The sequence below is a fragment of the Rhinichthys klamathensis genome, unplaced genomic scaffold (genome assembly GCF_029890125.1).
Source record: "Rhinichthys klamathensis goyatoka isolate OS25496 unplaced genomic scaffold, OSU_Roscu_1.1 h1tg000264l_1, whole genome shotgun sequence".
Classification (NCBI taxonomy): Eukaryota; Metazoa; Chordata; class Actinopteri; order Cypriniformes; family Leuciscidae; genus Rhinichthys; species Rhinichthys klamathensis.
In genome coordinates, this window is record NW_026606785.1 from 551,995 (window position 1) to 568,228 (window position 16,234).

The 16,234-nt window shown below is 38.8% G+C and overlaps 1 protein-coding gene across 2 annotated transcripts; it reads left to right on the plus strand.

Annotated features, from left to right (window-relative positions):
* Positions 1-1,396: 1,396 nt before the first annotated feature.
* LOC130101981 (aminoacylase-1-like) lies at positions 1,397-15,904 on the plus strand. Of its 2 annotated transcripts, none has more exons than XM_056267863.1 (15): positions 1,397-1,490; positions 3,983-4,126; positions 5,874-5,938; positions 6,040-6,144; positions 6,219-6,313; positions 8,482-8,558; positions 8,864-8,953; positions 9,217-9,273; positions 9,706-9,779; positions 12,265-12,314; positions 12,405-12,549; positions 12,641-12,709; positions 14,017-14,096; positions 14,181-14,241; positions 15,578-15,904. In XM_056267863.1, the coding sequence occupies exons 2-15, from the start codon at positions 3,997-3,999 to the stop codon at positions 15,740-15,742; spliced, it is 1,263 nt and encodes a 420-aa protein (XP_056123838.1). In that variant the 5' UTR covers positions 1,397-1,490; positions 3,983-3,996; the 3' UTR covers positions 15,743-15,904. The 2 variants fall into 2 exon arrangements, with proteins under 2 accessions (XP_056123838.1, XP_056123839.1); XM_056267864.1 differs by having other exon boundaries at positions 1,473-1,605.
* Positions 15,905-16,234: the final 330 nt, after the last annotated feature.

Consider the following 16,234-nt stretch of genomic DNA (forward strand, 5'->3'; position numbering starts at 1 on the left):
CTGCTGACGGGGGCGCGCAGGAGCGCTCTGATTCGCGTGACACTGAGGAAACCTTCTCGATTACAGTGCTTTCAGGGATTCATTTCATTCACTGTTGCTCTGGTCCTCAGATTGGCTTCCTTTAGTCATTGTATTTTGAACGGAACTTCAAAAAAGTCCATCTTTTTGGCGAAATTTGCTTTTTTTAACCCAAACTTTGAATCTAGGAAGTGATTCGTTTTACAAATAACCTGTGTATTTCTTTGTTAGGCTAATCACTTATTATTATGTACTTAGGTAATTACTCAGTTAATATGATGTGCGCAGCACAGAAATCTGCTGCAGCAATACGTAGTAACATTATTGTTGTTAAAAGAAAAGAAGTGTTTGCATGTATTGTACGTTAGGCTACTCTGTTTTTCCACTGTGTATGAGTGCATCGCATGATATACCATGGAGTCTCTTCTTCTGTATAATTGTTTTTGTCACACTTCATCTATATCAAGGTTGTGTGGTTAATTCACACCTTTTCTCATACGCACAGGCTTTCAATAAAGATTTGACTTTGACTTCTGTGCAGTGCGTCATTCTGGGTCCCTGATATCAGTGTCACTCTCTGTGTCTTTAATTTGATAAGGAAGATCCATAGTTATTAATCTAACAATTATTAAAGGAGCAACAATCACAAACGTACTGTAAAGCGACGAGAAAGAAACAAGTACCATATGTGATAAGTCTGCGTAGTGGTGTACGTTTTCTCTGTAGGTCACGTGATCGTTGTTGCACCAGAAGGTGGCGGCAAGGGACCGTGTTTATGAGCCGAATCATTCACTGAACCGATTCGTTCAAACACGCTGAATCATTCAGGGAAGTAACTGTCAAATGATGCGCAAAACTGTGTATTTCGCTCGTGTGGAGCCACAACTCTACAAAAGAACACACAGATCAGTTCAGGAGCTCGTATAGAAAATTATTATTATTGCTTATTATAACAAGCTGATAGTCTAAAGTGTGTTATCAGACAAGGAGACATACCCTGTGCAGTGCTGTGGTCCAAAATCACTGATCTAACCTATGAAACAAATTCGTGATTTTTTTTTTTTTACATAACATAATCAAACTTTCAATAGAAAGAACAATACTTGCAACTTTGCAAGCAGAGTAATTGTATAACAAAAACCTTAAAATAGTGTGTGGTTCTTAGGGGAAGTTGTTGTGATTTATCTCTGAGCTTGGTGTTTTATCAGGATATTGGTGTTTTTTAATCCTTGTGAGAGAATATGCATGGGAATTTCATTTTGATCAGAAAGAGAAATACTGTGCGTCTACTCAGTACTCAACTGAACACCAAAACGCTAGCCTGCGACGTGCGCGTGCGCGTTCATACAGCAACGTAACGTGACGTATATGTAGTCCGACGTCATCACGCTGGACTCTGACCCTCTTATTTGTCATGATCGAGAATAATAACAAGTAAAGACCCGAGTTCAGCCGAGGACCCTGGAGCAAAGGTAAGTCAGAAGTTACCTTCAGATATAACTTATCTGTTACGGAAGAAGACAGACTCTGTGAAGCTGTTCTTCACTGATTAAGACACAAATCAACTGCGAGCTCGAGCTAAAGCAGGTGAGTCGATGTATAGATTTATTATTAAACACACGACAGTCAATAGTAATGCGTGTCTGACTCTGGTTTGAAACAGGCTGCCTTTGTTGCGCAGTGATAACGAGCTCTTTTGCTGCTCTCTTGTTTTGACACTTGTGTTTACTGTATTAGTTTAACAGTTACACGTCTCGTGACGTTGTTATTAAAAGAGAGTAAACGTTATGTTTAACACAACAACGTCATCACGGCTTTGCTTTTGAATCCAGTGCGACAGTTTGAATAAAAACATCTGCTTAATTATTATTTGTATTGAGTGTATAACATGAATATCTGAAACTGTTTAAAATGCGTGGTGTAAATATGGAAGTTGAGTGAATCTCATAAAACCTGCCAAGAACATGTCTGCGTCCTATTTACTGTACTGTGAAAATATTAAATGCATATTTTAAAGGGGACCTTATGCAAAATTCACTTTTACATGGTGTTTGAACATAAGTGTGTGTTGGAACACAACCACCCTACAATGGTAAAAAATCAACCCAATCCTATTTTTAATTCCCATAAATCATAAGCAGTGTCTCAGAAAAAGCTGTTTGCAGATTGTAGCTTTTGTGACGTCACGTTGTACTGGCCCCGCCCACGACTGCTGACGGATTAGCATAGACTCCGCCCTCACATTAACACGATTTTAATCAAGTATTAGTAAATGTTGACATTAACATTAACAAAGATTTATAAAGCTGTATAAGTGCAGTTCCTTATTAGATCATGCTAACTAATTTAGTTAACTAATGAACCTTATTGTAAAGTGTTACCGAGATAATTATCAAAACCAAACAGTTTTTGGCAGAGTATCCGAGGCACGAGCTGTAAAGGCCCCGCCCTCTTCTGGAAAACTAATTTGCATTTAAAGATACATCCACAAAAACAGCATGTTTTTCCTTCCTCTCAAAAATTAAAAAAATTAAAATCTTCCTTCCATTTACAACATGGTATAATAAACTATCTTGGGATATTTTGAGCTGAAACTTCACAGACATATTTTGGGGAACCTGAAACTTATATTAAATCTTGTAAAAAAAAAAGGGGGCATAATAGGTCCGCTTAAAGTGTGAATAATTTATTCAAGGTAATATTTGTGTTGATTTTAATTTCATTTAGGAATGCATCATATGTTCATTTTTAATGTTATCGTTATCGGACCTATAAGAAAATCTAGCCGATATATTAAAGCCGATAAATAATGGATTATTTCCTCCAGTTAAGACACTTCAGATGTGCACTGTTCAACATGATAGTTTTGAATTGCTTGAAATTTAATTGAAATCACTTCAAAAAAGAAAATACAGTTAAGTGCAACGTGCTGTCATACATGCTGCATAAAATTATAATGAGATATTATATGCAATTGTGTGCTTGGGTCATGGATTTTAATGGTGAGACTTTTGTTTTTGTAATCAGTCTCTCAAAAATGATATACAAATTTGGTTACAATTTATTTTAAGGTGTCATTGTTACAGTGTAATTATATATTTAAGTACGGAGTAATATTAAGCAACTACATGTACTTACTATAGGATTACGGTAGGATTAGGGTTTGGTTGAGGGTTAGTTGCATGTAATTATGCATAATTTACTGTTATTACTATGGTAAGTACATGTAACATATGTAACAAGGACACTGTAAAATAAAGTGTTACCAAAAATTTATTTATCGGCAAATATATCGGTTATCGGCTTTCAAATATTAAGAATTATCGGTTATCGGCCAAAATGTTCATATCGGTGCATCCCTAATTTCATTACAGTAACAGGAATCTAATGAATCGCCTTTGAGAATAATGGGAAGAATTACACACAAATCCAAAAGCATTGTGACCGTGAGAATTTCTATTATAATACATTTAATTTAATATAGTGTAATAAGTAATGTTCACTCGTTCAAAAGTTTGAGGTTGGTAAGATTTTTTAATGTTTTTAAAATATTGCAGCATTTATTTGATCAGAAACAGTAAAAACTGTAATTTTGTGAAATATTATTACAATTAAAAATAGTAATTTAAAACGTATATTTAAGATATATATTTTTGTGGAAACTGATACTTTTTTTCAGAAATACAAACATTTAGTTAGCCTACATTATAAATCTCTTTACTGCATCTTTTGGTCAATTTAATGTGTCTTTTGCTAAATAAAAGTATTAATTGGTTTCACACAAACAAACCTTACTGACCCCAAACCGTTGAACAGTGGAGTATCATCAGCGGAGTCGTGAATATAATGTTAGAAACACGGGCCTTCAACAGGCTTCATTTTCTTTCAGTACTTTTGATTTGTGGGGTGAAATATGACCTGAACATGTGTGTGAACGTTAATAATAAGCGGTCTGGTCCTGCAGCCCAGTGGAGCGGGATGTTGCCTGATAAAGATGGACCGAATGGAGGCGGAGGAGTCCGGGACGGGCCCGGGACAGAAGACCCCTCAGTGACCCTGTTCAGAGAGTACCTGCGGCTGAGGACCGTCCACCCCGAGCCCGACTACGGTACCTGAGCAGACTCCTTCTCACTTGCTCCTAAAAATAAACCGGAGATTAATAGTGTTTCACCATCTAGGTTTATGACTACAGTTAACCTTTGCCCAGGAGTTCGTGTTGACCCTGTAAATGGTGTCTAGTAGGCACATAACTAGCTTTAAGACAGGACGCTTTGGCTTGAAGGGTGTCGTAACGCATTACTAATGACATCCATCCAAAGTGCATTAGTTGATCTCTGCCCTCGCTCTCAAAGTGCTGGATATTTATAAACTAGCAGTTGGGTATTCACTGACTTGTGTGTGTGTGTGTGTAACCGAAATTGTTTGTTATGCTGAAATACAGAAGAGTCTTAAAGGAAGAGTTCAGCAAATAATGAAAGTATGTCATCTTTCTAATGTCATTCCAAACCTGCTGGATTGTTTTTCCCTCTATGGAAACATACACAAAAGAAGATATTCAAACAATGTTGTAGATATTGAACTATGTTGGTGACCAAGCAGTTTTGGTACCCATCGACTTCCATTGTATGGATAAAACACACACAAAGAAAACAGGCAATTCTCAAAATATCTTTTTTGTTCCACAGAAGAAAGAAAGGCACATGGGTTTGGGACGACATGAGCAACAAAGCCCCGCGTTTTGTCAGATGAAATATAACGTATCTTTGTGACATGTTAATCATTTAAAGTCCCTCTGTAGTCAATGATTGTCTCCCTTAAAACTCGTTTTGATCAGCAAAATGACAAATTTAAAAGATTTTTCCTTAAAAAAAAATTAGTTTGCCTTAAAATAGCTTGAATGTAACTCGACACCAGTATATTCCCACTTATTAATTGTAAAAACTAATACAGTCAACTGTAAAATGTATTATTTTACATTTATTTTAAGGTAACGTAGAACACATCACATGCACTATAGTAATAACAGTACATTTTGCATAATTAAACAACTAACTCTAAGCCAAGCCCTATAGTAAGAACATGTAGTTAATGAATATTACTTGATTTTTTTTATTTAGCTATTTAATTCCAGCTACTGCGGCTTTTGTAAATATTTTGTTTTTACATTGCTCTATTATTAAATTTAGTCAAAATGTAACTGTTAAATATTTAGTCGTGCATATTAAGTTGTAATGGGTCCCACTTTAGATTACGGTCCAATTTTTACTATTAACTATGACTTTTCCCTCAATAAACTCTTATTAATAGTAATAGTTAGTAAGGTAGTTGTTAAGTTTAGGTATCGGGTGGATTAAGGGATGTTGAATATGATCATGCAGAATAAGGCATTAATATGTGCTTTATAAGTGCTAATAAACAGCCAATATCCCAGTAATATGCATGCTAATAAGCAGCTAGTTAAGAGTGAGAAGTGGACCCTAAACTAAAGTGTTACCTAGTAATTTGGTGCACATTTACCCAACCGTCTTTAACCTGTCCTGACGTGAAATTCCCATTCTCATGGATTCCTATTGAAATGACTGGATTTCACCCGCAAAAATGGGCAGAACAACCGTAGATATGACCGTAGTGTAATGTGTTTTTCACAGCATGAGAGCAGAATTAAAAACACTTGTTTTGTTCTTGGTGCAATATTTTACTGACGAATGTGATTAGAAGATGATAAGTTAATAACGTAGTCTCTGAAAGTGATGGATAATGATTAAATGAAGCTCAACCTTTGGTTATTATCACGAATGAGAAGTTGCTGAGCATCCTGTAAAGTAAACGTTGTCCCTGTCGTGGATCATTGTCAGATGGTGCTTTGAGATTCCTGGAGCGGGTGGCAGGCGAGCTCGGCTTACCCATGAAGAAGGTGGAGGTAATGATTCATGTGAAAGAAGTCGACTGATATGCTCCTGCTGGATCTGTGTGCCCTCCTTCATCGTGTTCTCGTCATGCACCCCTCTCTGGCTCTCTCAGGTGTGTCCCGGTCGGGTCGTGGCCATCATCACATGGGTCGGCACCAGGCCTGAGCTGAAGTCTGTGGTGCTGAACTCACACACTGATGTTGTTCCTGTGTATGAGGTACGGCTGTAACACACACCCATCAGCGCACGCGTCAGACCATCTCACTCATGTGCCGTGTGTGTGTGCTTCAGGAACACTGGAAACATGACCCGTTCGCTGCTGTGAAAGATGCGGAGGGCAACATCTATGGCAGAGGCTCTCAGGATATGAAAAGTGTCACGATACAGTGAGTTTGAAACCAACTTAAAGAGCTTCTTCACATGTTCATCATCTGTCTTTAGTGTGTTATGTTGCTGTTTGAGCATGAAACGCCCCTCCTGCGGGAGTTCTTCTCCATATCAGTGTCAGTGTTTCTGAACTCCCTGAAACGTCTTGAGTTTCTTCCGGGAACGAACACGTCACAATATTCCTCATTTAAATCATTAACACGCAGAATAAAGGGGCGGGGCCTGGTTGAGTTAGTTAGTAGTGTGTTGAAACTGGCGGTAATGGTAAGAGCGGGACATTTCCCAAACACACTTCACAACACACTGATCCAGCCGACCAATCAGAGCACAGTGTGCTTTCAGAAGGAGGGGCTTCATAGAGACAGGAAGTAAACAGAGCGTTACTGACAGACTGGGAAGAGAGGAGCCGCAACAATGAGGAAAATAATCAACTGGAAAACCAGTTCTAGTAGAGCCCAAAAACTAAATCAAGACTTTGAAAGGGGGAATAATAAGTAATGGATAGTGTACATCCAGCCGGTTGTTATCTCAGAGTAAACCCCCGACAGGGTGATGAGGACCCCGAAGCGGAGCGGAGCTACGTAAATAATTATGGAGATTTTGATTTCAGATTAAACTGTTTTAAAATCGTACTTGTTTGTATCTTATAATCCAACAGTGTACAAAACAATAGTAGCAAAATGGCAGCAGAGCGTTTGTGTGAAACGAGAGAGAGCGAGTCCACGATACTGGATAGCAGAATTAAATAACTGTGCACAAAATATTGATTCGACTGAGTTTCAATATTTTATCAGCTCACCAAATGCAAAACTTCCACGTAAAAACGTCCTGCGTTATCTGTTTTAAGCAGTTGTTATCTGGGAATAACACACCGCTGGATGGTGCGATTGACCAATCAGAATCAAGTATTCCACAGAGCCGTGTAATAAGGCCACTTAAATTTGTTACAAGCTTTGCCTGAAAGTTTAGGGTAGTGTAAACTTGGACATTTGAAGATTGTACAGGCCATATTTATTTCTATCTTCTTTGACTTCTATCTTTGGTATGAACTATTTTTAACTTTGACCGTGGCGTGCGCGCGAGCTCGCCAGTGCTGCGCTCCGCTTTGGTCGACGCAGCGACGGGACGTCCCAGCGCGGCGCAAGCCATTGAAATAAATGGGTTTCATAGCGCAGCGCATTCCCCGTCCTGTCTGAAAGGGCCGTTAGTGACTGAGAGCACTTGGTGTGATAATGTAAAGCTAGTATTGCATGTTCATTTGTGGAATATGCAGTGAACATGGCCAAAACATGTTGCACTGTCTCAGATTTTGTTCAAACCTTGTCTATATCAAGAATGTGTCCCAAAACCAAGCCCTGTAAAATATTTCTGTTCAAATCCAGTCTCTTCATATTTTTAAGCCCTTGAAATTACTTCAGTTTTACAGCCTGAAAATCACATTATCTGGGAAGCAATATTTAGACATTTAATATAATGAAAAGTATTATTCATAGGCATTATCTACTTAGACAGTGATGCATTTTGAAAAATATAACTTGTGATTTGCTTAAATATCTGATGCTCCTGCTATTACGAAACACAATTTTGGCTGTTTATAGCATTATCTCTTTTAATGTGTTAAAAACACAAAATAATAATTTTGACTATGTATTTGTATGTAATTTACGGTGGTGTACCGTGCTGGAAAAAGCTTTCAAATGGACCTTGAAAAGTGGTTGAATTTGACCTTGGAAAAGGTGTACGAACCCTGAATGTAGCGTTGTATGACGCTTTCACGTGGTGAACACAGCGACTTCAATGAACAACTTGAACCTGTTGCAAAATCTGTTATTCCCGATCATCGCCCTTGAAATTGTGCGAAACACCGATAAATATGAGCGCACGTTTAGACAGAAAGACGGACGACAGATCGATACATTTTGGTTGAAATCATGACCAATCTGAGATGTAGTGAGAGCATTCTGCCAGTGTATATCAGTAGTGTTCATATCTGCACATCCGGCGATCACTTAAAGAACAAAGCCTGCCGCGTCTGAGCTGACTGGAGGTCTGTGCCGAATCTGATGCCGAAAGCTTTTGGACTGATGTAGTCAGAAACATGTGCTCATCGGTTAGATGTCTGAAAAGAATAATGATTTGTTTGCTTCTGTCTTGATTTCTCCCTCAGGTACATTGAAGCGATTCGCAGACTAAAGGCTTCTGGGAAGAGGTTTTCTCGCACTATCCATTTAATGTTTGTCCCAGGTCAGACCTCACGACGTGCTCTGATTAACTAACGCCCCTTTTTAATTATTTTATACACAGGTGCTTTCATGATTTTATGTATCATATTTCCTTCATGGAACCAAAGATGCCAATAAAGAACTTTTATTTTTTAATAGTGCATGTCATATGTTTGTAATACTAATTCATCATTGGTTGATCGACTCCAAAACACACACAACACAATCTTATCTACCCGAATGTATGCTATCCCTCACATACTCATGTGCATTAAACATGGCATCTGCAATAGAAGCCACTAACCCTCCAACCCATGTTCTCCACAGACGAGGAGGTCGGCGGGCACAAAGGAATGGAGACGTTTGTGAAGCACCCTGCGTTTGAGGAGTTGAACATCGGTTTTGCCCTTGATGAAGGTAAGCAGTGCTGTGGATGCAGTCCTCTAGATCCTGCAGGCACTCAGACATGTAGATATAGCGAGGGGTGAACTGGTTATATACTGGTTATATACAGTTACACTGTTTTAGTTCTGACACAACCTCATGCTCATCTCTAAACACAGTGACGACAGTGCATTCAAACACACAACTGTACCCGTGTGTGCAATTCAATCTGTGTAAACTACATTTCAACAAGAACACACCAACATTAACTTTTTGCCTGTTTGATTTGTTCACAGGTTTGGCAAACCCAACTAATGCTTATACTGTCTTCTACGGAGAGAGAAATCCCTGGTGTGAGTATTGTGTGTGTGTGTGTCAGTAAACATGCGCTGAGTGTGTGAGACTGTGACTGTGAGTGTGTGTGTGTGTCAGTAAACGTGCTCTTGTTTTTGTGAATTTTGAGGACACAAATGTGTATAATGACATGCATATTACACTGGTATTACAACTTACACGTGATATATGAGGACATTGCATGAGTATATTTCAAATAGCTTAAAAAACAATGTTTTTTTTAAAATGTAAAAATGCAGCATGTCTCCTGTGATGGGCAGGTTTAGGGATAGGGGCAGTGTAGGGGGAGAGAATATACAGTTTGTCCAGTATAAAAGCCATTACGCCTATGGAATGTCCTCATATATCACATAAACCACAGTGTGTGTGTGTAAGTGTGTAAGTGTGTGTAAGTGTGTGTGTGTGTCAGTAAACAGCGCTCTGTGCTGCAGGGATCACCGTTCGCTGTCCAGGAAGTCCAGGTCACGGCTCCAGGTTTGTGGAGAACACGGCAGCAGAGAAACTAGTGAGTGTGTTCAGTGTCATGTGACCAAACACTGGAGGCTGGGGTTGCAGTGCATGTCAAGTGCAATGGAGAAGAAATATGCCAGTCATCAATTTTCTCTTTTCATTTTAAGAAGAATGAAAAAAAAGAAGAAATAAAACTTTTGAATGATAGTATATATATGTGTATATATAAATATATATATATACTATGATTTTAAAAGTTTTTTTTTTCTTTTTATATATATTTTTCTTTTCATATACAGTATACACTCACCGGCCACTTTATTAGGTACCCCATGCTAGTAACGGGTTGGACCCCCTTTTGCCTTCAGAACTGCCTCAATTCTTCGTGGCATAGATTCAACAAGGTGCTGGAAGCATTCCTCAGGGAGTTTGGTCCATATTGACATGATGGCATCACACAGTTGCCGCAGATTTGTCGGCTGCACATCCATGATGCGAATCTCCCGTTCCACCACATCCCAAAGATGCTCTATTGGGTTGAGATCTGGTGACTGTGGAGGCCATTTTAGTACAGTGAACTCATTGTCATGTTCAAGAAACCAATTTGAAATGATTAGAGCTTTGTGACATGGTGGAAGTAGCCATCAGAGGATGGGTACATGGTGGCCATAAAGGGATGGACATGGTCAGAAACAATGCTCAGGTAGGCCGTGGCATTTAAACGATGCCCAATTGGCACTAAGGGGCCTAAAGTGTGCCAGGAAAACATCCCCCACACCATTACACCACCACCACCAGCCTGCACAGTGGTAACAAGGCATGATGGTTCCATGTTCTCATTCTGTTTACGCCAAATTCTGACTCTACCATCTGAATGTCTCAACAGAAATCGAGACTCATCAGACCAGGCAACATTTTTCCAGTCTTCAACTGTTCAATTTTGGTGAGCTCTTGCAAATTGTAGCCTCTTTTTCCTATTTGTAGTGGAGATGAGTGGTACCCGGTGGAGTCTTCTGCTGTTGTAGCCCATCCGCCTCAAGGTTGTGCGTGTTGTGGCTTCACAAATGCTTTGCTGCATACCTCGGTTGTAACGAGTGGTTATTTCAGTCACTGTTGCCCTTCTATCAGCTCGAACCAGTCTGGCCATTCTCCTCTGACCTCTGGCATCAACAAGGCATTTCCGCCCACAGAACTGCCGCTCACTGGATGTTTTTTCTTTTTCGGACCATTCTCTGTAAACCCTAGAGATGGTTGTGCGTGAAAATCCCAGTAGATTAGCAGTTTCTGAAATACTCAGACCAGCCCTTCTGGCACCAACAATCATGCCACGTTCAAAGTCACTCAAATCACCTTTCTTCCCCATACTGATGCTCGGTTTTAAACTGCAGGAGATTGTCTTGACCATGTCTACATGCCTAAATGCACTGAGTTGCCGCCATGTGATTGGCTGCTTAGAAATTAAGTGTTAACGAGCAGTTGGACAGGTGTACCTAATAAAGTGGCCGGTGAGTGTATATACTATTGTTCAAGTTTGGGGTCAGTAAGACTTTTCTTGAAAGAAATTAATACTTTTATTCAGCAAGGATGTTTTAAGTGGAAAAACTTTGTTACAAATGATTTGCATTTAAAATAAATGCTGTTCTTTTGACCTTTCTGTTTATCAAAGAATCATCAAAGAATCACTGTTTCCTCCAAAATATGAAGCAACAGCACAGCTGTTTTCAACATTATTAATAATCATAAACATTTCTTGATCATCAGATTCTCATATTAGAGTGATTTCTGAAGGATCATGTGACACTGAATACTGGAGTAATGATGCTGAAATACAGCTTTGATCACAGGAATAAATTACACTTTACTGTATATTCACATAGAAAACAGCTGATTTACATTGTAACAATATTTCGCAATATTACTGTTCCGCATTTGTAATCAAATAAATGCAGCCTTGCTGAGCAGAAGAGACTTCTTTCTAAATATGTTTAAAATCTTACGGCCCGTTCACACCCATAATGATGGCTATACTGATAACGGTAAAGATATGGTTAAAAAAATCTTTCTAAATATAGAAAAATCGTTCACATCATAGCTATAACAATAACTATAGAGAAACCATATCGTCAGAATCACGACGATAATAATGGCTTATCATTATAGTTGGTGTGAACGCCTTTACAGACCCCAAACTTTTCAACAGTGGTGTAATTCATACTGTAAATTGTCCATAAACATACAGTAAAATCTAGATTTTCAGCATCAATAAGCATAAAATAAGTGATATCTGCATCAAATGGGTGTTGGAAACAAATGTCATTTTATATTCTGCGTAAAACACTTTCAGATTGTGTAACAGTTGCGGATGCAGTTTCATGTCCGGGACTCATAGCCACTGAGAAACTACACAAAATATCTGTACTTTTAAGAAATCTGCAGGATTTATGACCGATAAAATTGTGAGAAGCCTCAAGCTTGTAAATATACAGCTGACGTGACAGCCTGCTACTGTTTGTGATGGATGTGTCTCTGCTGTGTCACAGCGGCGAGTTATTAACTCCTTCCTGGAGTTCAGAGAGAAAGAGAAACAGCGGTGAGCTTTATTCACAGGTTGGCTTTTCAGCAGATGCTTACAGGAGAGCTGGGAAATGTGGAAATACACCCGTGTGTGTGTGATTTGCAGGCTGAACACCAGCGAGTGCTTCACTCTGGGGGACGTCACCACCATCAACATGACCATGGTGAAGGGGGGCGTGGCTTATAACGTGGTTCCCGCGGAGATGGACGTGAGCTTTGACTTGAGGATCCCGCCCACTGTGAACCTGCCGGTGTGTACCTGGACCGCGCGGGCGTGTGTGTGTGTGTATAAGTGGGTTTGCTTTGAACTGATTGTCACGTCCAGCTCTGGTCATTCTGCAGGAGTTTGAAGAGAAGATAAAAGCCTGGTGCAGAGAAGCTGGTGAAGACGTCACGTATGATTTTGCACAGGTCTGGTTTATTTTTACATGCAACATGAAACACAGATTCAACCGGCCTGATCGCACGTCCGGTTATTTCACGTGTCCGCCGGTTTCGACTAAAAACGCTAAACTTTGTATGCGTTCTGGCCGTTTATTTATTGTTTTGAGGGCCTGAAAAAGTCTCTAAATTACAAAAACTAGATTTAGTGAAAACGGTGACGTCATGCGCATGTGTATTACGTGTTCGGTCTATAGTGTTTCTTTACAAAGTGACGTCGCCACCTACTGGTCTGGCAGGAATAATACAGCGCTTTTAGTCGTTTTCACGGGATCGCTTTGACAATGTTGTCGTCTGTACGCGAAAAACGCTTCAGTTTTTATTACATGGTTGTCATGTAAACGTGTCGTGTAAAACCGTTGGATAATTTACCTTTGGCATTAGCCAGAATGATGTTATTACATACACTTGCATTAAAAAAATCAGTGAACACACAAATATCTCATCAAATGCGTTGGCTTGACAAAGCCTTGTCAAGAGTTGAAATAGTAATATAAGCACGATGCTTTGATTGGTGATTCGAGAAGTTGTGGCCATAAATATTTCTTAATGCCCATGAAACTGTATTTTTCATTATTTTAATATAATTCATTTATTTAACGTATTTAGAAAAATATACACATTTTATAATAACATATAATATGTACAATTAATTGCAAATTTATCGCACATCAGATTTGGCTCCAAAAGATCATTTAAACTCATCATTGTGTTAAATAGGGAACTCTCAAATAGACTACAAAAAGTAGCTTGGTAAATGAAATATATATATTTTAATGAAATGATACTCCAAATAAGAAACTAAAACTGTCCGTGGGTGGCGGTCATAAATGTCTAAATTAGTAAGTCGTTTATTTCTTCATTCAAACAGCTGATGCATTCAGTACTGAAGTAAAGGCTCTCTTTACGAACGAGTCAGTGAATCATTGGTTCACCTATGCTATTCGTGACAAAAACATCACTTGTGTGATATTGCTTTACTATATAATGATATACTGTAAAAACTCATGATATCTAGCATTTTATGGACATTATAACTTCTTTCTATAGGCTATTGTCCTGCTTCATGTTCAGCCAATCAACTGTATCAGATGTCAGGTGACCCATGTAGGTCTGGGGCGGCTGCGTTAAATGCGTTCATTTAACACTTTATTTTTTCTCAGAACTAATTAATTAAATTATCACGTCAAATCGAAAAAAACTATTGAATGAAGAAAAAAGCTGTTTGTCCACATGATTTGGCTTCATATCTGCCGTTTTTGTCTTCTCCTCCTCAGAAACACATGGATCAGAACTTCACGTCGACGGAGGAGAGCGACCCCTGGTGGCACGCGTTCAGCTCCACCTGCACCGCCATGTGAGCGACACACACTGACGCTCGTGAGCATGAGTGTGTTTGTGTGTATGTTTACTGTATGTGACTCTGTCTGTCTCGTGACAGGAACGTGACTCTGAAGAAGGAAATCTTCCCCGCCGCCACAGACAGTCGCTTCATGAGGGAAGTAAGTGATTTCACTTCTCTCTGCGAGAGCGAAGAACCCGACACACACTCTCTGACAACCATGATCTCAGATATACTTACATATATATGAGGGAATTACTGTCTGCGAGAGCGAAGAACCCGACACACACTCTCTGACAACCATGATCTCAGATATACTTACATATATATGAGGGAATTACTGTCTGCGAGAGCGAAGAACCCGACACACACTCTCTGACAACCATGATCTCAGATATACTTACATATATGAGGGAATTACTGTCTGCGAGAGCGAAGAACCCGACACACACTCTCTGACAACCATGATCTCAGATATACTTACATATATGAGGGAATTACTGTCTGCGAGAGCGAAGAACCCGACACACACTCTGATAACATGATCTCAGATATACTTGCATATATGAGGGAATTACTGTCTGCGAGAGCGAAGAACCTGACCAAAGTCTCTTCTGCTCACCAAGGCTGCATTTATTTGTTTAAAAATACAAAAAAGAACATTAATATTGTGAAATATTATTACAATTTTAAACAACTGTTTTCTATGTGAAAATATAGTAAAGTTTAATTTATTCCTGTGATCAAAGCACTCATTACTCCAGTCTTCAGTGTCACATGATCCTTCAGAAATCACTCTAATATGAGGATCTGATGCTCAAGAAACATTTATCATTATTAACAATGTTGAAAACAGTTATTTACATTTTTATTTCAGGATTCTTTGATGAATAGAAAGTTCAAAAGAACAGTATTTATCTGAAATAGAAGCTTTTGTAACATTAAACACTACCGTTCAAAAGTTTGGGGTCAGTAAGAATTTTTATTTTGTTTTTGGGGGAAGAAATCAAATAAATCAATATTTTTATTCATCAAGGATGAATTACATTGATTATAAGTGACAGTAAAGACATTCACAATGTTACAAAAGATTCTATTTCAAATAAATGCTGTTCTTTTCAACTTTCTATTTATCAAAGAATCCTGAAATAAAATTGTACACAACCGTTTTCAATATTGATAATAATAATAAATGTTTTATGAGCATCAGATCATCATATTAGAGTGATTTCTGAAGGATCATGTGACACTGTAGGCTGGAGTAATGATGCTGAAATACAGCTTTGATCACAGGAATAAATTACATTTTAAAATATATTAAAAGTTATTTGAAATTGTCATATTTCACAATAAAATTATGTATTTTTGTTTGTATTTTCAATCAAATAAATGCAGCCTTGCTGAGCAGAATGGACTTCATAAAAATCGCACGATCCCAAACCTTTGACTGGTGGTGTGTATGAGCGAATGACAGTGTGAATTGTGTGTTTTTGTAGGTGGGTCTTCCTGCCATCGGCTTCTCCCCGATGAACCTCACCCCCATCCTGCTCCACGATCACAACGAGTACCTGAACGAGCAGGTGTTCCTGCGGGGCGTCCAGGTGTACGAGCGTCTGGTGCCGGCCCTCGCCAGCGTGGCTCCTCTGAGCGGAGAAGTGTAGATCACACACACACACACACACAGCTGCTTCACACATATCGACCGTAACACCAAAGATCCGGCTGATCCCATATAATGAGGATCTTTAATGAACTCTTTAATTAAGAGAATAATGTCTTAGATTTGCTTTTAAGTCTTAATTGTCTGCACAAATAGAAGCTGCTATTAATTAATAAAAAATATATTAATTTAACACTCTTAAAGGAACAGTTCACTTTTGTCATCATTTACTCTCTCTCGTGTCGTTCCAAACCTGTATGAGTTTCTTTCTGCTGAACTCAAAAGAAGATACTTTGAAGAATGTAACCAGACCCCTATTTTTTTTTTTTTCGTACTATGGAAGTCTGGTTACATTCTTCAAAATATCTTCTTTTGAGTTCAGCAGAAAGAAACTCATACAGGTTTGAAACAACATGAGTGATGACAGAAGGTTAATTTCGAAGTGAACTGTTGCTTTGAGTTAGGCAGTTTGTGTCTCGTACATCTAATGAAA